The 22,887-nt window shown below is 42.5% G+C and overlaps 2 protein-coding genes across 3 annotated transcripts in view; one reads left to right on the top strand and one right to left on the bottom strand.

Annotated features, from left to right (window-relative positions):
• Nucleotides 1–12,803, top strand: part of kmo (kynurenine 3-monooxygenase) — a 28,099-nt gene extending 15,296 nt beyond the window's left edge. For both annotated transcript variants that reach the window (XM_013911375.1, XM_005735092.1), the window contains 9 exons: nucleotides 4,341–4,506; nucleotides 4,606–4,677; nucleotides 6,910–7,031; nucleotides 7,519–7,666; nucleotides 7,740–7,797; nucleotides 7,890–7,972; nucleotides 9,955–10,056; nucleotides 10,154–10,213; nucleotides 11,660–12,803. In XM_013911375.1, coding sequence (XP_013766829.1) covers nucleotides 4,341–4,506; nucleotides 4,606–4,677; nucleotides 6,910–7,031; nucleotides 7,519–7,666; nucleotides 7,740–7,797; nucleotides 7,890–7,972; nucleotides 9,955–10,056; nucleotides 10,154–10,213; nucleotides 11,660–11,806 — 958 coding nt within the window. In that variant the 3' untranslated portion in view covers nucleotides 11,807–12,803. The remainder of the gene's footprint in view (nucleotides 1–4,340; nucleotides 4,507–4,605; nucleotides 4,678–6,909; nucleotides 7,032–7,518; nucleotides 7,667–7,739; nucleotides 7,798–7,889; nucleotides 7,973–9,954; nucleotides 10,057–10,153; nucleotides 10,214–11,659) is intronic.
• A 119-nt stretch (nucleotides 12,804–12,922) lies between these two features.
• On the bottom strand, nucleotides 12,923–22,512 carry opn3 (opsin 3). Its single transcript, XM_005735091.1, has 4 exons — nucleotides 22,061–22,512; nucleotides 19,830–20,149; nucleotides 14,609–14,860; nucleotides 12,923–14,075 (listed from the first exon to the last, which is right to left on the bottom strand). The coding sequence occupies exons 1-4, from the start codon at nucleotides 22,377–22,379 to the stop codon at nucleotides 13,800–13,802; spliced, it is 1,167 nt and encodes a 388-aa protein (XP_005735148.1). The 5' UTR covers nucleotides 22,380–22,512; the 3' UTR covers nucleotides 12,923–13,799.
• Nucleotides 22,513–22,887: the final 375 nt, after the last annotated feature.

The raw sequence follows: 22,887 nt of genomic DNA, 5'->3' as shown, positions 1-22,887 counted from the left end.
ACGTAGAAAAATATTTAGTATACACATCCAGAAATGCATATACTATTATATATTGTACATATATTTATTAGTTTCAGATGTAGCCATTCTTGTATTTTGCTTGTTTACATTATTGTATTTTGCTTGTTTACATTATTGTATTTTGCACAACTCTGTTGCTTGTGAAGCTCGCACACAAGAATTTCACTGACATGTGCTGTACCAATGTACTTGCACATGTGATGTGACAATAAAAGTGATTTGATTTGATTTGATTTGAAGTCCGGGGGCCGGCCACGCAGAAGGCAGTGGCGGCGTTCAGGAGGTCGTCCACAGCGGCGACGACGCCCAACTAGAGGCCAAAAAAGCGGCCGGCAGAGACGAGGTGGAACCGGATGAGCTGGAACCGATGACGGTGTGGCAACCGCAGGACCAGACGAGGCCGGACCGGATGCGGAGGCCAGACCAGGCGACGCTGAAGATGCGGAAGCCGGACCGGGCGACGCTGAAGATGCGGAAGCCGGACCGGGCGACGCTGAAGCGGATGCAGAGGCTGGACCGGGCGACACTGAAGATGCGGAAGCAGAGGCCAGACCAGGCGACGCTGAAGATGCGGAAGCAGAGGCTGGACCAGGCGACGCTGAAGATGCGGAAGCCGGACCAGGCGACGCTGAAGATGCGGAAGCCGGACCAGGCGACGCTGAAGATGCGGAAGCCGGACCAGGCAAGGATGAAGCTGGAGCTGGACCAGGCGAGGATGAAGCGGATGAAGCCTGAGCTGGACCAGGCGACGCTGAAGCGGATGCAGAGGCTGGACCAGGCGACGCTGAAACGGATGATGCACAGGCTGGACCAGGCGACGCTGAACCGGATGCAGAGGCTGGACCAGGCGACGCTGAACCGGATGCGGAGGCTGGACCAGGCGACGCTGAAGCGGATGCAGAGGCTGGATCAGGCGACGGTGAGGATGAAGACACGGAGGCTGCAGCTGGCGAGGATGAAGACTCTGACGCTGCAGCTGGTGGCGGCGTGGAAGCCGGAGACGGAGGCGCTGCAGCAGGCGGCGGCGTGGACGAAACTGTGGATGCGGCTGCTGCTGCAGGTGTGGATAAGGCTGCTGGTGGAGCAGCTGGTGGCTGGACAGGCTGATCGGGCCCCCCAGATGATGAGGAAGGTCGCTGGACGGGCTCCTCGGACCCTCCAGCTGGCGAAGCAGGGGGCTGGACGGGCTCCTCGGGCCCTCCAGCTCGCAAAGCAGGGGGCTGGACGGGCTCCTCGGGCCCTCCAGCTGACGATGCAAAAGGCTGGACGGGCTCCTCGGGCCCTCCAGCGAAAACAGTCTCAGGACCAGTGGGCACAGGGGCCCCTGGAACACACAGGACAGAACCAGCAGGCACACGGGCCTCTGGCAGGCACAGGACAGAACCAGCAGGCACACGGGCCTCTGGCAGGGACAGATTGGAACCAGCAGGCACACGGGCCTCTGACAGGGACAGATCGGAACCAGCAGGCACACGGGCCTCTGGCAGGGACAGATCAGAACCAGTAGGCGCGGGCCTCTGGCAGTAACAGAACAGGACCAGCAGGCACACGGGCCTCTGGCAGGCACAGATTGGAACCAGCAGGCACACGGGCCTCTGGCAGGAGCAAATCAGAACCAGCAGGCATGCGGGCCTCTGGCAGGGACGAAACCTGAGGCCGGACGGGCTCCTCGGGCCCTCCAGCAGACGAAACCTGAGGACGGGCGGGCTCCTCGGGCCATCCAGCAGACGAAACCTGAGGCCGGACGGGCTCCTCGGGCCCTCCAGCTGGAGCAGATGCAGGGCCAGAGGCAATAGGGACCCCTGACTGAGGGTGAAGATGAGTGGCTGATTTAGCAGATGACAAAGCTAATGATTCCTCCACTAACTGCGCTACTGACTGGGCTATGGACTGTAACAAGGTTTGGAGAAAGTCTGATTGTGGTAGAGCCTGAGCTATGGACAGCGGGGGTGAAGACTGAACTTGAGATGAAAGTGATGGTGGTGGAGTTGGTGACTGGGCTACAGGTGGCTGCTGAGCAGGGGACACTGGACACTGAGCTACGGGCGGCTGCTGAGCGGGTGACACTGGACACTGAGCTGAAGATGGCTGCTGATCAGCTGACACTGGACACTGAGCTACGGGCGGCTGCTGATCAGCTGACACTGGACACTGAGCTGAAGGTGGCTGCTGATCAGCTGACACTGGACACTGAGCTGAAGGTGGCTGCTGATCAGCTGACTGAGCTGAAGGTGGCTACTGATCAGCTGACTGAATAAACATAGCCCCAGAATGAAGAGTTCCAGACGAAACAGTCTTAACTCCTGGGTCCGAAGGAACATCAGGAGCACAGTCTCTTGAACCAGGAGGAAAATACACGTTCTCAGAACTACTACTACTATTTTTCCAAACAGGAGCAACATGAGCTGTAGGGTTCACGAAGCTGGCATTAACAGGTTTGGGGGAAACCGTCTGTTTATCCCTAGGCACAAAAGGTGAATGAAGGGAGACTCTGTCACTCACCCTAGGTGGTTGTTTGAAAAGAATCCCAGGCTCCTGCTGGAGCTGTGAGTGCTGGCGGCGTGTTCGCTGCCTCCCCGTTGAAGAGGGAGCAGCGCTGGCGGAATGTGACAAGGGAGGACTCTGCTGTGGCTGCTCCTGCTGTGATGTGGAAATGTCGGGTGAGTCAGGCGGCACGATAATAATCCCTAACATCTTGTAAAAAGCTTGTGCAGGTGTAAGCTGATTGCTTGCGGTCTCATAGTACTCCTCCCGGGACCGGCTGGAGCGTTTTCTGTGAGACCGGGGCGTCCGGGGGGAATAAGCAGGTACGTGGGCTGAAGGGTAGGCTGCTAGCGAGGAACGGCAGCACGGAGGCTCTCCAAGCGCTAGCCGGGTCCCGTCAAAACGGGAGCTGCGCTTCCTCAGTGAGTCCGCTGGATCCATTACTGGTCGTGTTGTTCTGTCAGGGCTCTGTGTGCAGGCGGATGGAGAGGAGGATCCAAATGCGAGACTCTGAGACTCTGGAATTGAATTGAGACTGAATTGAAACTGAGAACCTTAGCTTTATTGCTGGCGACAAACGAAAACGTGAACAGAACAATGACACCGAGAACTGAACACACAGGCATAATTCTGAGGGTACGACGCAACACCGAGCATTGGAAAACACAGGGCTTAAATACACAGGGTAGTAATGAGGAAATGGGCCACAGAAGGGAGACACAGCTGGGGGAGATCAGGGCTAACGTGACGGGGGAGCTAAGCTGCACACACTAACATAAGACAAAGACTTTCACAACAAGACAGGAAGTACTAAACCAGATGCAGACATGACGCTGAGAGACAGACTAGACACTGAACAGAAACTGCAATACACATGAGAACCCAAAACCTAAGAACTGATCCCTCACCAAGAATAACAGAAACAGATCCATAATGATAATAATAAACAGAGCACCAGAACATCAGAAAACAATCCATAATGCAAAAATAAACCAAAACATAATAAACTCAAAATACTGGGTCCAACGGACCCAGAACCGTGACATCTTGTATTATCAAGATTTTTTGGGTTTTGAGGTTTTATGTACTCCACCTCAGCTTTGATTGGTCAAGCACTTTAATTCTTGAGAAAACGCATCTAACATGAAATGAAATATTTGTGTGTTGTTGATAATAAAGTAATAACCTAACTGTTTTTTTCTCAATAGATGGACAAAAACTGAAATGTTGTCTTCAGAACTTTCTGCCAGAAAGATTTTCTAAGATGTAGTTACAGACAAAGGAATCTATTCAAATCAAACCAGGCTATATATATTATAAAGTGTTATCATTAAGTTGAACTTGCTAAACTTTAACTAGATTAAGGTTAATGGGTAGCTAAGTAAAAGTTTTAATGACCACTAAATGATCATCATGTGGCTTTTGATTCTAATAATAGTGACATTCTGACATTGTAAATTTAATATAAATCTGCTGTATCTAATGGAACATTCAAGAAGATACAGTTTAAGCCAACTCGGGCTTTGAGTCAGTAGTTCATTTGTGTCTCATTCAGACCTTAAGCTAATAGCCTCGAGGCTGAGCAGTTACCTTATTTTCTCAAGTATCAGAAAAGAGAGGCTTTCTATAAAGCCAAGCAGTGACAGCTCTGTACGCGATAGGACACTGCTTCCAGTAAGCCTTTGCTCATTACACGATTCAATTCTTATGGGTATTTTTTGTGTAATTAGGAACTCTGTGGCTTAATCATTAAAGCAGTTAATTCTTAAAAATAACCTCCATGTTACTTAGTTTTTAATGAAGTTAACTTGTCATGTTGCTAATGTGTTTCTCAGGTTGGACGGGTCCAAGGAGCAGGTCAAGGCAGACTTGATTGTGGGGTGTGATGGGGCTTTCTCTGCCGTACGTAAGCAGTTCCTTCGGCGTAGCCGCTTCGACTATAGCCAGACCTACATCCCTCATGGCTACATGGAGCTCACCATGCTACCCATTAATGGAGAGGTCAGCACGCTTCTAGTATTTGGCTCAGCAAAATTCATCTGCAGTGGTAGTTATCTTTCTGCTCATTTAATTTCTGCTGGATGTCTTCATTATCCCCAGTTTGCTATGAAGCCTAATTATCTACACATCTGGCCACGAAACACATTTATGATGATCGCCCTGCCCAACTTGGTAAGTGTGAACTGATTTCTAAACTATATCAGTGAAATTAAGCAATTCAAGATTTGTTTATTTGTAAAGTTACTACTGCATATTATGTGGCAAGCTAAAGGAAACAAACACTAGCACCTTTCAGAGCTTGACTGACCTCTGGGATGTCCTCATGGAGTTAATTAGGCTCACTTCATAACTATGAAGTGAGGCTTACTCATCAGAAGTATCTTGGCACCCTGAGGTTCACCCTACTTTTCACACAGCAGTGTTGCACTCCTTCCCACCTGTGCCTCTGCATCTTTTTCTCTGACTCAACAACTCTCTGTCTTTCCTTTATCTGGTTAATCCCATAATGATTTGTCTGCGTGGCTGAATCAGCACAACTCTTTTCCTCGCCTAAAGGAGACTAGGTTAAGGCAACTGACTTTTGAGTGCCTTCACACTGTCACTCACTCCCCATTTCCCAGAAACACATTTCACACGGCTGTGAAAAAAATTGTCTTCCTTGCTATGGATACCATGGTAACAGTGCTAAAATGTCCACGGGGAGGACTTTGTGATGTTGATAGATGACACCTGCTCAGAAGGACAGATAATGGCACATACACAACCTCAGTGAACTTCCATCCAGTGGTGTCTGGCATTCCGTTTACATTGAGGATGGAAAATTCTAAACTATGATCAGCAGGGAAGATTTCTCAAACATATAAATTCATCCTTCCATTCTCTTCTGCTTATCCTTTTTCAGGGTCGCGGGGGGTGGGGCTTATCCCAGCTGTCTTAGGGCGAGCGGCGGGGTACAGCACTTTGGCACGGTGGTTAGCACTGTTGCCTCACAGCAATAAGGTCCTGAGTTTATTTCCACCATCAGGCTGAGCTCTTTCTGTGTGGACTTTGCATGTTCACCCCATGTTTGCGTGGATTCTCGTTGGGTATTCCGGCTTACTCTCACTGTCCAAAGACATGCAGTTAGTTAGTGGGGATAGGTTAATTGGAAACTCTAAATTGCCCATAGATGTGAGTGTGAATCAAACATATAAAATCAAGTAAAAAAATCTATTTAAACTATAAATGCTGCATCCTGCTGCCTTATATGCACCAGGATGCTAATTATTTGGTAACGCTTTGGGTACTGAAGCTTTGGAATGGCCGTGCATCTCTGGAAACCCACTGAAGCAATTAGACAAAGTTGCTGACACTTGCAATCTAGAAAGCGATTTGATTCACTTTATGCAAGTGTTTAGTGTGTGAGGTACCTGTTTAACTGCCTGACGTTTTAATGTCATCTGCCTAATTAATTTTTTTTCATTAAACATTTGTGATGGATTTAAGGTGAATGTCTTTAAGGCTTTTAATAATCAAACTGTGTTGATTATATTGTCATTTGTGTACTGTGTGGTATGCAGTGATTTTGTTTACTTCAACCAGAACGATAATGATGAAGGAGGAATAAACACAGTGGCCTTCAGTTTTTCTTGATCTTACTTTTACTTGAACTTGCTTCCAAAAAGGAACAGGAACTTTATCGAGACCCACTAATATGTGGGTCTCGATTAAAACACAAGCATGTTAACTAAGGCTTTATGACCAAATATCAGTAAAACTAAAACTAATAACATTCGTCCTTAACTGTACTGTTACATAAGGAGACAAATTATGCTAATGCTTAAAACTTTAATATCTTTTGATAATTGAATGTTAATCATTATTATTGCTATCAATATACTATAATTATCTATGTTTATTTAGCTGGTCTATTTTCCAGATTTAGATGATTAAAGCCATATTATTAAAAAAGTGCAATACATAGCTGGCAGTGTAAAACCTGCAGTTAAACTCACATTAACAGCAGCATTAGCATAAATAATAAATACAGAAGATAATTAGATATTATTCTGAAACTGACCATTCTGCAAAATAAGTGCTTTGGGTACTTTGTTTGTATGGTAATCTCCTACATTTACTGATGTTGTAATAAATGTGTACTTATTTTGGCCTGTTAGTATGCAGTTAGCATAGTTTGGGGGAAAAAACAAGATTCAATGTGCCAAAATGAGTGAGACCACACAACAGTCTAATCTTTCATTTGGATGTATAACTTGGCGTGATGCTAACAGTTCAGTTCTCATGTATCTCTGCTGGAACAACGGGCAGTAAAAGGTTAATCCTGTGAAGCATCCTGTGATCAAGAGTGTCACGATGGATTTGGGAGCTAACGTCTCTGTGTACTCTGTTTACTTTCTGATTTAGGACAAGACATTCACCTGTACCCTTTTCATGCCCTTTGAAGATTTTGAGAAGATCACCACAGGAGATGAAGTCATCGAGTTTTTCCAGAAATACTTCCCTGACACCATACCACTAATAGGAGCGTAAGTGACTTTCTCCCTCCCCACCCATTTCCCTGAATCCCCCGTCCGCCTTTATCTCTTCATCCGACCTGCCAAAGTGTCTTCAAAAGGCCTTTTATTTCCCGTCATCCCATCAGCTCCAGCCACATCCACAGCTCTGTTCTGTGAAGTGTGAAATTGCAGACTTACAGTTATATGGATTTTGTGAGGTGAGGTTCTAATTTGAGGTGAACCATATGTTGCGGGTGACAGAGGTGGAGGGCTGTGTGAGGCGCAGAAACGCTTGAAGCTTTCATTCAGTTACTCATTCAGAGTGCTTTGGCATAAACGGCTAAGTGCCTGCTTTAATTTCTCAGTTTAGCTGCTTAGTTAGACAAACAGAGCATAGCTGTGTTTGTGTCTTGTGATAAATGCTCTTTTGGCAAACACAAAACAGTCTGTTGCAACTGTCAGATTAAATTGTGCAAAATGAGTTTGTAATTCTTGAATTTCAATTTTTGTGTTGCAGGGATACTCTCCAGAGAGATTATTTCCGATTGCCTGCGCAGGCCATGGTGTCTGTCAAATGCAACCCATATCACATTGGTGACGCGTGCGTCCTTATGGGTGATGCAGCCCATGCAGTAGTGCCTTTCTATGGACAAGGAATGAATGCTGTAAGTAGCACTAAATGAGGGGAGGAAAAGGCAGAATTAGACAGAGACTAATTCATCTATTCATGTTTTATAGGGCTTTGAGGACTGCATTGTCTTTGACGAGATAATGGATCAATTCAATGAGGATTTCAGTAAGCGCTTTTTAAATGACCAAAGATTAACGAAGAGAGAAAAGCTGAGCATACAGAATAATTTCCATACGGCCCTTTGTGTATCCCGCTAGGTGCTGTTCTGCCTGAGTATACCAGAGTTCGAGTTCCAGACGACCACGCAATTGCTGACTTGGCCATGTACAACTACATTGAAGTAATCCACATATTTTTTTTAATATGAAAGCAGGAAGTTGTGGTCAAAATTTTATACACTGTATGATTTACAGTGTATGAATTTGTTGAGCTGTTTTTTGTTTTTGTTTTTTACATAGTGGGATGATTGTACAGCATACATATTTAATGAATTTTAAAAAAAGAATTGGGTGCACAAGTTAGATTTTTTATTTTATTTTGATTTTCTCTAATCCACAAATGGTCAAATATATACTTATACTGCCATGTCACGCTGTGTGGCAGGCAGGATTGGACCCAAACGCAGGACTCGCAAAACACAAAGGGATGAATTAAGGGAGGCAGCTTTATTGTGCTGAAGAAAACTAACATACAGAATACAAGAAACAAAACCTAAAACTGGAAACTAGGAACAAGAACAGAAAAGCTAGAAAACTAAGGAACTAGGAGCAGACTCTGAAGAAAACCAGGGAAATGATGAGCACGGAGAAACATACACAGCAAATGGGAATGACACGACAACCGGGAGAGGAGAACCCAGGACTTAAATACACAAGGGTGTAACGAAGGAAACAGGAGGGAAACACAGCTGGGGTTAATCTGACAAAATGAGACGGGGAGGAAGCAAAACTGAAAACACTGAGACTGTCAAAGTAAAACAGGAAACAAGAGACCTACACAAAGAAAGTGACTTGACACTGTGACATGGAGGCATGACTAACTAGGGAACCAGAAACACAGAGACAAGAGTAACTAACCGTGGAATATGGAAGGCACAGTGACAGAAAACTAAAAATATAGCACAAGGAGAAAACGATAAAGAGAACCAAAAATGTGAAAAACAACAAATCAAATAATGTAACTTAATCCAAAAACCCAAAACACTGGGTCACAGGCCCAGTACCGTGACATATGCTCCCACTAATATTTGGTTAAATGTCACGTAAATTGGTTGGTTTCTTGCCACGGCACAGCTTCTAAGCATAGTGGGTTGAAGTTTCAGTTTTTGTGAAGAAAAGGCTTAATGTAAGCCTGCTTTATCTGTTCCAAATCCTGTTTTGATGTTTGCTTTTTCCAAACATTCTCCCGTTGTAATATCCACTTGTGTCCAAGTTTCAGCTGTTGAGCTGTTTGAGGTGAAGTTGAAGAATTTGTCAGTAACCCTTGTTCTTCATTACTCCATCCATTTTGTGCAATGTACCAGTAGCACTGGCAGCAAAACAGCCCTACTACCACCACTATGCATGAGAGTTGTTACAGTGCTGTTAGGTTTGCACGCCTCGCCTTTATACCTTCAAACATACCACTTGATCATTGATCATTGTCTCATCTGACCATAGAAATTTTCTCCAGAAGGCATTTTGCTTGTCCATTTGGGAACCTGTGAATTGCAGGTGAGCTTGAATGTATCAGAGTTGGGGCAGGGGCTTATTTCTTGGTCAGCAACGTCTCAGACCACAGTGATGTAAAACTCACTTGAAGGGTGGACAGTGACACTGCTGTTCCAACAGTTTCCAGTTCATGGCAGGCTTGATCCTTGGTGGTTCTTGGGTTGTTCCTAAACATCCTAACCAATTTCCTCTCATCTGAGGGTGACCGGGTGACCCATTAAACTTTTGAAACGTCCATCCTAAAGCCATTTTGAAGTACATTTTGAGAACCAACTGCTCAATAAAATGTATTTCCACTGACCTTAAAACTGAAAAACAAAAAGGTGTTGATGGGCATAAGTGATGAAAATCCTCTTCATCACTTCTGAAGCAGAGCAGTTCTCTAACCTTCTGTGCATTTAAAGTCTCGCTCTCAAAAGTAATGGATAAAGCAATTAAAAAATAGCAGGACTATGTGTTGGCTTAACAATACTCTTGATCTTCCACTGCTGCAATTATATTGAAAGGCAGGAAGAAGGAAGTCTAAAGTTTCTCATATGGCTGAAAGATCTACCTAATGATATCATAAAATGGACAAATGGCTGACAAACACATTTGTTGTATTGTTTCATAGATGCGAGCACACGTCAACTCCAAATGGTTCCTTTTCAGAAAATATGTTGACAACATCCTCTACTTCTTCATGCCAAAGACAATAATTCCACTTTACACAATGGTAAGTTGGATACAGTATCACTAATGAATAGTAACTGTTTCCACATCATTTTGTCTGAAAACTAAATCTGCTATTCTTTCTGTTTTCTTGTCTCTAGGTCACTTTCACTAGGACCAGATACCACGAAGCAGTCAAGCGGTGGCACTGGCAAAACAAAGTAAAATACTTGGAAAAAATGTGCACTACACATGAATGCATTTTAATTTTGATGGGACTTTTTGTACCTTTGAACAGCTAAGCACTGTAATTAGCAAAGTGACAGTGTTATCAGAAGCAGCACTAAAGGCGGCTGCGACTCTGAGTAAACAGTTCTCCATTTAACACACATCACGGCCGTACGCGTTTGTGGTTTCTCTCGCTGGGCTGTAGATAAGGCTGTTAGTCCTTGGCTCTGTGTTGAACTGTCTGATTTGCCTGTGCTGGCGGCTTCTGCTCTAATAGACAGTTGGACAGCCGGGATTTTCACAGCCTCCCCTGTAAATTGATTCAACCCGTAGGGCTGTTTGGGCAAAGGGTGAAATGACCTTCATGGGAGAAAGAAAAGAAATATTATCTCTGAAGCATTACAGTTAACACGATAATATGGTGTGATACTGAATATGGAATGACAGGTAAAAATATAGGTCGGAGACAGGGTGGCAGTGAAGTGTAAGGATGTATTATAAAAGTGTCAGTAACAGCAAGGTCATTGATTGGGTGAAGGGATTACTTCACTTTAGGTAAGCAACTGAACTACAACAATTACCCAATTTCCTTCGCGGTCAACCTTCAGGATTAATAAAGTTTTATTGTATTGTAATTACACATAAAAAAGATTTTAAAAAGTTGTCAAAATATTTAATTTACTTAAAATTTTTGAAACAAACACATGTTGTTTATTAACCCTATGACAATAAATGACCTACAAATCATTCAGTTATCACATAACTCAAGGAACCATTGTTATGTCTCCACCTAACAGGGATCATGTTGACATTAGGTTATGTATGTACATATACAATGGTGCCATATTTAGATGTAATGTCATGTTATCAGTTAGACAGGGAAGGCCAGTGGGGAAAAAAGAAGATTGCAGTGCTTGACTGAAATAAATTTATGTTACCGCTTAAATAAAAGCCTCCCAAGAACTGCTAATTTGTCTAACAGGCCAGGTAAGAATGGCTGAAATCTGAGCATTTTGCATATATTGCAACAGTTTTATTTGTACAGTGTTTCAAAAGCTAGATGCTTTCCTTCGGGCAGCTCAGCCACAGAGTTTGCTGGTTGGCACCTCAATAACTCCAGTCTCCGCACATCTCTGCACCTCATCTCTGGTCCTCAGCGTCACTATAAAAAGAGGAGCGTTCATTAATTAAATCCCTTCCAGCCTCGCTGGCACTGCCCCTCAAGCCCGCTGCACCATCCCTCCACTGCAGCAGAGCCAGAGACCACACCTCTGTCACATACTGCCATGGATCTCCAGGGAAACAAAGCCTGGGTGTTTTCTTTGCAGCTATGTTTGGGATACTAATGTTCATGAAACTGGAAGCAATTTACCAACCTTTGTGTGATTTGTGAAGCAAATAACTGAATTCAAACTAATTATCTATTCATTTCTTCACAGGTGATAAACCGTGGCCTGCTGCTCAGTGCTGTGGGGGCTGTTCTTGGTGGTTCCTACCTGCTCATTAAAAATCCTCCAGATATCAACAAGCTCATCGTCTCTGCTGAGAAAATGTGGGACAGGCTTGTGGCTCTCAGGACGCTCTGAGCACAGGCATCGTGACTGATGTGACAGACAGGTGTACAGACTTAGAGTTAAACACTAGAAAAGAATTTGGAGGCGCCCAAATATTAATTAGATTTTGACTAAATTATCTAATTCACAGCTATAACTCCAGTAATGGCAAATTACTCCAATAATGGCTGCCCTCACTTCAAGGACTTAGTGATTGATCAGAACGACTTACACCGTTTCATTAGTGTTAAACCGATAATGATCAGCAGCGGTGAGCAGAACACTGCTGTTTTAATTATTAAGCAAGTTTAATTCAAGAACACAGGGTCATTTTTAGGTGTGTGTAGAAGTTTTTACTGTTTTTACACAAGAATGATGTCAGCTATTTTTCTTTGTCTCCACTGGGCCCAGTGACATTTACGTCATGCAAAATCTGGGATTTGTTTTTGTTTTTAAAGCTGCATTATGTTTTTGCAATGTTTCACTTATACATAAATTACTGTGCAAATATATTGAGCCAACCCTTATTTCTTTATATAGGTGCAGGGAAATAGGTGCAGTGATTTATTGAAACATGCTAAAACATAAATGCAAATATAGACGACAGAATTGTGTACAACTCTTTGGATGTTTTGTTCTGTGGTCTGTCAAGATCGTGTCACACTGCTTCAAGAAAGGTGAAAGTTTCCTATTTATTAAGGATATGACTATCAAACGCTGTTCACCTGCAGTATAGGTTTAGATCTGCCAGCCCTCCACTTTTTTAAAGACACTTCACACCACTCTGAGATGTGATAGGTATTTTCTGCCTGTCAGACTGTGTTATCTTTGATTTTATCTGTTTATCTTTTTTGTAGATTTAACTAAAGAAATTTTTACAACAGCCTGCTGGTAACAAAGATACAATTTTACACATGTACTTCTGACCAACCGGCAATGTAGTATTTCCTCTCTTTGGGCTTGGAGTTTGGCTGGTTTGTCCACTTCAAATGTGCTGCTATGCTCACCTATATAAAACAAGTGAAGATGACTGGTTTTAAGGACTTTTATTTACCCTTCATGAAACTCATTGATCATTTTCACTCTCTGGCAAAAAGCATAAATGTTAAATTTCCAGTTTTGTCACCTATGGACACAGCTAGGCAAGTTTTTTTTTTCTGTTTCCAGTCTTTATTATAAGATATGCTTCATAGTGAAAATACAGTAAGAAATCAACCAAGTCCCAGTTTTCCAACTGTCTAAAAAGACAAAATCCCTCTCACTCGTTCTCACATCCACAGTTAAAAGGGTTTTTATCAGCTAAGGAAAACCATTCATTAAATCTATTCATAGCTGACAGCTCAGGAGGAAATGAAAGGAGCGTGTCACTAAGGTCTTAGTCTCATTTCCTCTTAGTCTTCAAGTAGGGCTACTCCCATCGTCCTAATACATACAAATCTACCAAGTGTAATTTCACAGTGACTGATCTTGTCACACTTGATATTTACATTGAAATAAGATGAGCTTAAGTAAACAGGCTAGATAGCTTAAAATAGGGTCTCTTTATTGAATCCATACACAGTAATGTCAGTTTGTGCATTATGGGTTATGGCTAAGAATCTAAGGCTTGTATTCCATTATACACAGTTGGGTACCAACCAAAAAATAAAAATGCTACCACATGTTAAGCCAAACTCAGGTCCTCAACTGCCTTTCATATACTCAACAAAGTCCTACAGCTGTCACATATACTGTATGGCATATCTGACAAATGCGTGTGAGAAAAATACCACCACTACTACATTAAGTTACTTATATCACAACAGCCGATGTTAGATGAGGATGTCAAACTTTCATACTACTCAAACTGGTTTATTTGAGAACTTGGGCTTACAGTTGGGTTTATACATGAAGCTGTAACCAGGCTGTAACCACGTGTGGACACAGAAACAGCCAGGGAGGTCAGACAGGATTGTTTTGGCTTGGAGTTGCATGTTAGGTCCTAAGGCATACGGAGTGGTGGGGTGAGAGGTCCGGTGTTTTTGGCTCACAGTGGCCTCACTTGGATAACATTAAACTGCGTGGAGTTTCCAGCCTTGGAGGTCACATCCAGGTGCTGGAAGTCATCGCTGGTGATGATGAAGACGATTGAGGAGGAATTGAAGGTCACCCTCTTCTTGGGTCGCGCCTTGGTGCTGCTGCACATACTGGACACAACGATCGGTTGGATGGGACGCTTGGTCGGAGCCAGGGGGCGCTCTTTGAGGTTGCGCTGCAGCCAAGAGATCCGAGAGCAGAGCAGCTGCAGCAAACAGCGGCGGAACTGTGGAAGAGAAACAGAAGCAAAGGCTGGTATTTAACAACAGCCTCCTTTCTTCACTCATTAGTATGTCAAACACACAAGAGATCAGCCTCTAGCCAGCAAACCAAGACTAGTGGTCCAGACCATTTCACTCTGACATACAAAATAAAATAAATTTTTATGCTCACCATATTAAGGAATGGAAAAATATTTTTAAAATAGTGACATTTTGTGGGAAGATATTCCTGCAATTTGCTACTTAAAGCTGCAGTTACACAAGAGGAGACGAAACCGTCCCCTCACATTGAGATGCTATTGATTTGTTGTGTTTGTCCATATTTAATTATGGGTCAGCTGTGGTTACTCCGGGGGAGGGATGACAAACTACACAGCAAGCGGCTATTCAGAACTCTCAAGTGAAATATATCATGTATTCTAGACAGCAGCCTAACCTGGGCTGATTTTCGAGCAGCAACACAAAGAGATTGGTGCTGGAGAGGTAGCCTCACCCCAAACATTAAAAAAAAGAAAAGAAAAATAATTTGATTACAAACCTTTCTGCTCATAAAGACGTAAATGAGTGGGTTGTACGCCGTGCTCGACTTGGCAAAGAATGATGGGATGATGGCCAGAGTGGGCGAGACCATGCTCTTCCTGCCGAAGGCCTCCATCATGGAGACGACAGCGTAGGGTGTCCAACAAACCAGGAAGCAGGTTATCATCAGGAGAAACATCACGGCGACTTTCTTCTCATAACGCAAAATCTTGATGATTTGAACCGTTTGGAGGTCTTGGAGAGAGCGCAGCTATAAGAAACAGGACAGAGCAGGATGCTGACATGATGGGATATTTCTTTATCAAGCAAACAAGTTACAGTGACACTTTGTCATAAAGTAAATTTATGTCACAGTCTTTGATTTTGTTTTTTTGCTTAGCCTCATTAGTTTATTCTACTTATCTAAGACAATTTTATGTTATTTGGGGGGGGATTAATCCTAATTTCTACCTGCTACACCAAAGTAATTTCTCAACTCTGGGATATATATCAACCTGTGCTATATTATTGATCTCCCCATTCTCCCCTGTCTGTCTTGTTCCCTCAGCAGCTCTTCTACTTCCATAGTCACATTTCAGTGGTTTTTATTCCGTTTTTCTTTGCTTTATTTTTTTTATCATCCTAAGGGCTTTTGCCTGTGTTTCATCTTGGGGCCTGTTCCAGGAAGCAGGCTTAGTCAAAGAGACGGTCAGTTACCATGGCAACAGACTTTGTAAACCTAACCCTCTTGCTGGTAGGATTTGTACAACAAACCTCCCCTCCTGCTAACTTTGCAGGAACTGCTTGTGTACATCCATATAGTCAACGTCAAAACATATACCAGAACAAATTAATCTGCAGGAGTTAACATTCTTCGGGAAACAAATATTGGTAAGATGTTATTTTGTTATCCAAGAAGTATCTTCAACTGCCTTTAGACAGACACAGAGCACGTGGACAATGTGGATTTCATTCTCGTCTCAGAATCAAACCTTTGCAATGTCTTTCTTTCTAACACTGCGATTCTGTGCACATTCAATCCAGTTTCCCTGCACTGAAATATTTAGTGTAATTTACTGTTTGGGCAGCATTTAAGTAGAAATCAATAAATGTGTAGTCATTTTGAGCTCTTTGCCTGTTAATCATTGTACAACTTTAGCTTGTGACTTTATAGTTTAACCACTAGCTTTTGTGCAAGCACAGTGTGTGCTCCCCATGTTATGATTGGCCTCTGATTCTAAGACATGACACAATCTCTCTCCTGGCTGCCATCACTAAGATGGTGATTGGACAGCTGCCGAGTCCAGCTCTCGACTCAGATTAAATCAATTTAAGCTCTGTGTCAGGACGGCTGTTATTTGGAGTGAACATCCCGGTTCTGTGTCTCTTGTGGTAAATTTATTGGTTTAGCAGCCACATGGATGGATGGAAGGATAGTTAAAAAACAGAAAGTTAGTTTTCATTTTCATTGGGAGTTCTCTCTATTTGTTTTATTTCTTTTTATATTTAAACAGACCAAAGCTCTACGGCTGTCAGGCTAGTTTACTGGTTACAATAAGATAGATTACATTAATTTCCAGTTTTATCTCTCTTCTCCTCTTGAGAGTTGTATCTTAAGATGTTGGTAACATTGTAAAAGTTGTGAAAACATGATAATGCCTTGGTAACAGGCTGGGTTCACGACACTGCAGATCAAACCTACCCTTCAGCTAAAGAGATGTGATGATAAACAATATAGCTATTCTCTAGACTCACTCAAAAAAGAACACAGCAGCTGAACGTAGACGTGAATACAATATTTATGACTTTACAATTTGTGCTCTTTATGCTCTTTTTCTTATTGATCCACAACTTTTTGCAAGCTTAAATTCTATTGTTTCTCCAGGCCACAACTTTTTGCAAGCTTAAATTCTATTGTTTCTCCAGGCCTTCACATATCTATAATAAGATTTTCTTTCTGTAGCAAAGCCGACCAGCTGCTCTCGTATCAAACCAGAAATAGTCTGCAGGGTACTGAGTTATTCCTCTTTGAAGATGTTCCCAAAATACTGTGACATGTGACAAATCCAACCAGGCCTCTGAGGTGCTCCAAGAACGCAGCAGCTCACACTTCCTGCATGATTGTGCATATTTAAGAAAGGAAACTGATGCAGGAAGGCTTGGAAATCAGTTAGTCCCTTTCTCATTTACATGTTTCATTACAAAATGTGCTGTGTCACTTCAGCAGTCATCTCCTGAATGATGACTGCAGATTCCTTCACAGACAAAGTATTTTTTCGTGACATTATTAAAATAAACTGAACTCATGTCACTTGTCCTTTGCCACAAGAATTTAAGGCAATGCTTCTAAGAAGCACAATAGTGAGTTTTCTGGATGAGTTCTAGCATACAGGACAGGTCCCAAAGGCACAGAGGAATGTAATGATAAAACAGCTGTTAATGAAAAAGGTATGAAAGGCAGCACTTAACCCTTTAAGGTCAAGGAGTGTTTTTTATTCAAATGAATGTCGCAGAGTCTGCATTTTCAGTCTCTGGCTAAAGGTATAAAATAATCATGCAAAGAGATAAAAAAACAAAAACTTTTGCAACAGTAACTGAGTTACTAACAATTTGGGAAGCTATTGACTAGTATGCTTACTTAGCGTCTGGAAGTGATGACTTGTTTGTTGTGGCTTCTTGACTAAGACTTCCTGTTCCATTCGCCAATCACAGTTTGTAAATGCCGACCATTTTTAGGGCATTCGACTAAAGGCCCAGTGAGCTTATACCCTGGCAATCCATTCCACACATTACAATAACCTGTGAAGTGTGATGGACTGTGAGGTGGAGCCACATGACTGATGTTCTGTTTTAAACAAACTAAAAATTTAAATTGTCAGATGTCTTTTAGATTAGATTTCACTCAATGCAACCCCTCAGCTGAAACTACACAAATATTTAGTGATATTCCAATATATCAGCCAATACTTACAAAGTAAGTACATAAACAGATTTCCCTAATATTGGTTATGTTTCCAACATTGAAGTCGCAGAGTGCTCTCTGGTAGACAAACAATGCAATGCCAAGACTCATAACATGGCTTTCCCCTGTCTTTATTACTTTTTTTTTATTTATCAGCTGCTATAGAAGCTGATACTGATTGAATATGTTTGGCGTATCATTCGTTCTATTGGTGTAAAGTCTGCAGAGTTCAGTTCGGTATCTTCTACTATAAAGCTATGCTGTTGTAATATCTGCAGTATGTGTTTTGGCAGTGTCTTTCTAAAATAAGCAAGGCCTTCTCTGAAAAAGATGTAATCTGGGTGGGCTCATGTGTTGCTCTGAAACCTGTAGATACAGCATTCGTGGTGTGTTTTCAGATCTGCAAGCTCCTAATTCAATATTCCGTAATGTACCCCCATAACACCAGAGGCAGGCTTTTAAACTAAGCACTGAGGGACGCTCTCCTCTTTATGCTTTTTTGAAAACAGTTTCCATGTTTTCCAAAAATAATGTCAGATTTTAAGGTTGCTTGACCACGGAACAATTTTCCATTTTGCCTTAGTCTATTTGAAATTAAATTTAGGGCAGAATAAACAGCAGCATTTCTGGATCATGTTCACATATGGCTTCTTCTTTGCATGACAGAGCTTTAATCTGCACTTGAGGATAGCATGGTGAAATGTTCACAGATAATGATTTCTGGAACTGTTCCTGAGCCCATGTAACAATTTACATGACAGAACATTTCAACGTTTTCAAATGAAAACGCAGCTTTTTCTCTCTGTTTTGGCCTTCCGTCCACACCGAGACGGTGTTTTGGTCAAGGAAAACACAGTGTTTTGAAAACGCTCTCCAAAGCAGATGCATTTGAAAACGCCGTTTTCACGTTGCAGTGTGGACAACGAACCCGGAGCCTTTTTGAAAACGATGACACATTTTAGTCATGTAACCAATTAAACAAAGATAGCGGAGGGCCATTATACAGCAGTTGTTTTGTTTACTCTCAATTTTGACAGCCCTATTAAAGATTAATATCAGTCTGTACATGCTTCAGATAGCTTTTCTTCAGATTTTTTAATTCTCATTCTCTTTTGCAACTTTGTACTTTTGTGTTACTCGCAGCAACAACTCCACCTCATTGTTAGTCCATTTAAAAAACTTGGCGCTTTTCCTCGACATTTTGCCGCGACATTTCAAAGAGCCGGAAAGTAAATAAGCGGCAGACAGAAATCAGTCAGGTCGAATCGTCTTGTGTTTCATGCATGCGCAGTACTGGAGCATAAGCGTTTTCGTCTGTTTCAATCTGGACGCACAACTCTGTGAAAACTACTGAAAACGATAGTTGGACGCGGAGCGTTTTCAGACGAAAATGCCGTTTTCAAATCTATCCGGGCTAGTGTGGACGTAGCCTAAGGTGGTGTTTTTATACCCAGTCATGTTTTTTACCTGTTGCCAGTTAACTTAAGCGGTTTCTGCTTAGGTAAGCTGTTGTTCCTCTAGCTTTTTCTTTTTAGTTCCACTTTTTTCTCTTCTTTTAAACAATTGATTCGTCAATTTGGAGATCAAGTGATGACATTGAAATATCCTTTGTAAGTTGGTATAAAACGCTGAAATGTTCTTTCGCTGCATGTGATGAACTGACCTCAAAGTCAGCTGAAGTGGAAGTCCTGCGACACATCAGTGCTAATTCATGTGTAAGCTGAAAGACAGCGACACTTCAAGTGTCACATGAACTGAGGTGTTAGCACTCAAAGCAGCTGGAGTGTGTTTACACACTGGAATTTGTTGTCGGGTGTAAGAGCTGGAGTTTTGTTTTTGTATTGTTCTCTGATGTCTCACTTTTATTGTACATGCTTGCACAGTTGAGCTGTCAGTTATAAGACAAGGGAAGAAAACAGCAGTGAAAATTCAAGTTACAGCAAAAAAAAAGATGTTTCAGGAGTATGACCCAAAACTAAAAATGTGTTTTGTGCAAAATCTTAAAACAACTGAAGTCTACTATTCTGGAAGTGAGAAATAACAACGTACAAAACTCTACATCAATAAATCGATAAGCATCTGAAATGGGGGTTAATATTTGAATAGAGATGTATTTTTGTGGGGATGCGTACCATAAGTTTTGACCGTCGTGGTTAATGTTTTGATAGGCTAGCCTTCATTTACAATCCCATGTTGTTCATTCAGTTTATTAATCTTATTGTTTCTAAGAGAGAAGCAAGCAATAAAAAAACCCCAAACAATCCTTTTTATTCCTTACCCTTTGCACTGTATACAGGATGTTCCCATAGCAGTAGATCATGACACCAACAGGCACAAAGAAACATGCCAAGAGGAATAAGAGGATGAATGAGGCATCGTTTGGGTCCTTCGAGGTCCAGTCCAGAGAGCAGCCCAGCCTGTGGATCTCTAGAGTGTAGCGGTTCCACCCGAGCAGGGGAGCACCTGTCCAGGCCAGGGAGTAGAGCCAGATGTGGGCGATGGCTCGCCATGCCCAGGGGAAGTCCACCACCTGTGCATGGACCACCCGGATATAGCGCTCATAAGCCAGGGCTGCCAGAGTCATGATGGAAACAATGCCTGGCAGCAAAGGGAGAGAGACAACCACGCTGAGTAATGCAGACCGCGCACTGCAGGATTTGGGTCAGTGGCTACTCAGCGTGTCTGGGTTGAGTGTACATCGCACTCAGTGTAAACACAAATCTGAACATCTTGTGTCTGGACATCACATTCAATCATTTTGGTGCAAAACCCTGTGAAGATGCACAGAAAGAGGCTCTTGACTCCTACGCACACACACCTTTAGGACCCGCATCTGCATTACACAGCCTGCTTTTACCACACGTACTGAAGTGTCTTGTGTGCATAGCTGTCGCTCTTTTGTTCCTCCTGTGCATCATTTTACTTATAAGCATGCAATCTTAAGAGCACCTCTTAAAGCCCTGGTATAGCATCTACGATAACTTTGCTGAAATTAGGTCAATATGCCAGGGAAAATATTTTTATTCAAACTTCATCATACACCCTCCCCTAACCTATATACATGTATAGCCAGTTATGTAAGCTCAGATAGGTTTATTATTCTTTTGTTACATACGAATGAGACAGATACAGCATCAATAGGTGGATGCACAGATTACAAAGGGAGACGTTATATAGTATGCGCTAAGTTTGAGCCACAGCAAACCAGCTGAAGGAAGGATGTGCTTGGACAGAACAGCCAGGGCTTACTGCTGCAGCTCCTGTGGCCCTTTGTGTGTCAGTTACTGAGTCACACTTAAAGTAATGTGCAAAGAAGACATCTTATTTGTGCATGGATTATTGGAGGGCACACGTACTGTCAAGCCAAGGGGGTTATCTTTATATACCTCAATTGTAACAGTATGCTCAGTGTAAGCAGGTTCTCTGGATTTGCAGTGCTCACACCCACTCAAGCCATGACAACCTGTATGACCTTGAGTTTTTCACATATCAAATATCACACAGAATCCTTTCCCTCCCTTTTGACAAGGGGGGGAGGGAGGTTATCTAAGGGCCAAAGAGACAGAACGCAGCATCTTCTCTCTTCAATGCCACTTTATTCACGAAAGACTTCATCTTATATAAACTGTTATATCAACACTATCTTTGTATGCCTTTTGGTTCTGAATTCTCCTGTGACATGTACATTGCATGCCACAACCACTGCTGCAGTGCTGCACACCGGACACAGGCGGGCAAGTGTGCCCTTTGGAATATGTGGAAAGAAGACAATGTCACTTAATGGACAGCAGGATGACAGAAGTCCAGCTGGTTCGCTGGGTTTCATTTGCTGAAGCGGGAGAAAAAATAAATAAAAGAAGAAGACTTGGAGGCTATCACTAATGAGCTCATTACCACACATGAGTCCTTCTGAGCTCTAATTCCTACGCTGGTGGGACCCAGACAATGACCCTCAATGTTTATTCACACTTCCCAGATGAATAGACTTATGCTGGAAATAAATGGACACTTTTGCTAACATAGAAGGGCAGGCACAGGGAGGTGTCAAAAGATTCCTCACTGTATGATGCAAGTATAAATACAGGAAGAAAAAAATACACAATATAAAGCTCAGCATAGCAGCTAGATATTACTACAGCTCATCATGCGGAGGGACTGCATGGTTTACTCTGTATTTTAATACAACTGAAGAGAGGAAATTTTCACAAGAACTCGTAGATAATGTGTCATTTGAAATTTAAAAAAAAAACCAACCCAATTATATTTAGATTTATGTTACTGATAACGTCCTTCATGCCTTCGTAGTGCATTCTTTGTTATTAATGAGCTTCTCTCCGCCTTCTGCCTATTTACACTGAGCCGCTATTTCCTTGCATATAGTGCGAGACACACAAAAATGTAACAGGGTTAAAGAATTATATTTGTAAATTATTTTAATAAAAACTATTATTAAATGTTAACACATGCTAGCATAAACGATTAAATTACTTTATTTTTTTCTCCTCTCACCAAATAAGCTGTTGCTGAAGCCGTCCCAGATGCACGTCGACTGGCTCCAAATCCATCCGCCTTTAACGCACGAAGCGAAGGTAAAGTTTATTCCGATGACAGAAACTAGAAAATCACTCAAACTTATGTTGACCAGCAGCAAATTGGTAGGCGTCCGGAGTCTTTTGAACCTACAGTAGAGTATTATGACAAAGACGTTATTGCAAAAGCCGAATACTCCGATAGTCCCAATGGTAAAAGCGAGAAGTTTGTAGGTGCCAAGTGCGAAAATGTAATGTTCTGTACTTCTCCCGGCTCTGGTTTCGTTAGGGAGATTCATTTCGCGGATGGAAACTTGGTTTCCAGCATTGTGCTGCGCGCGTCTCTGGGCACGAGAGGCTGTGCTCCTCGCGCGCCGCTAATTCAAAAGCCAACCTGAGACTGCTGTTTGCTGAAACTAGGTCAATATACCAGTGACTAGTCAGACCCAACAGGAACGTCAGGCTTCCGTTTATACTTTCAAAGTAAGACTTTTTGTATTCTTAGGTCTATATTTAGGTCTACTGAGATTAGGAGTTTGGCTGTACTTCGAAAAAACAAAAAATAAAATAAAAAGTCAAACAAAGACATACATGTTGAAATAAAGGCGTTCTTTCTTTCTTGAATTACCTCATAGCTCAAACTGTTAACAGATAATGCAGCTGACCCTTTAATTTGACTTGTGCTTTCAATCCACCGCTTTTATTTTGAAATTAAAATATCCTCTCAATCTCCAGGTCCTGACAGGCAGATGAAACGAACCAATTTAGCAAACATCAGCATTACTTACATGCCTTTATTTTACCCTA

The sequence above is a fragment of the Pundamilia nyererei genome, unplaced genomic scaffold, assembly GCF_000239375.1.
Source record: "Pundamilia nyererei isolate P.nyererei 1_Seehausen unplaced genomic scaffold, PunNye1.0 scaffold00062, whole genome shotgun sequence".
NCBI classification, from domain to species: Eukaryota; Metazoa; Chordata; class Actinopteri; order Cichliformes; family Cichlidae; genus Pundamilia; species Pundamilia nyererei.
This window is presented reverse-complemented; position numbering and strand designations above follow the sequence as displayed.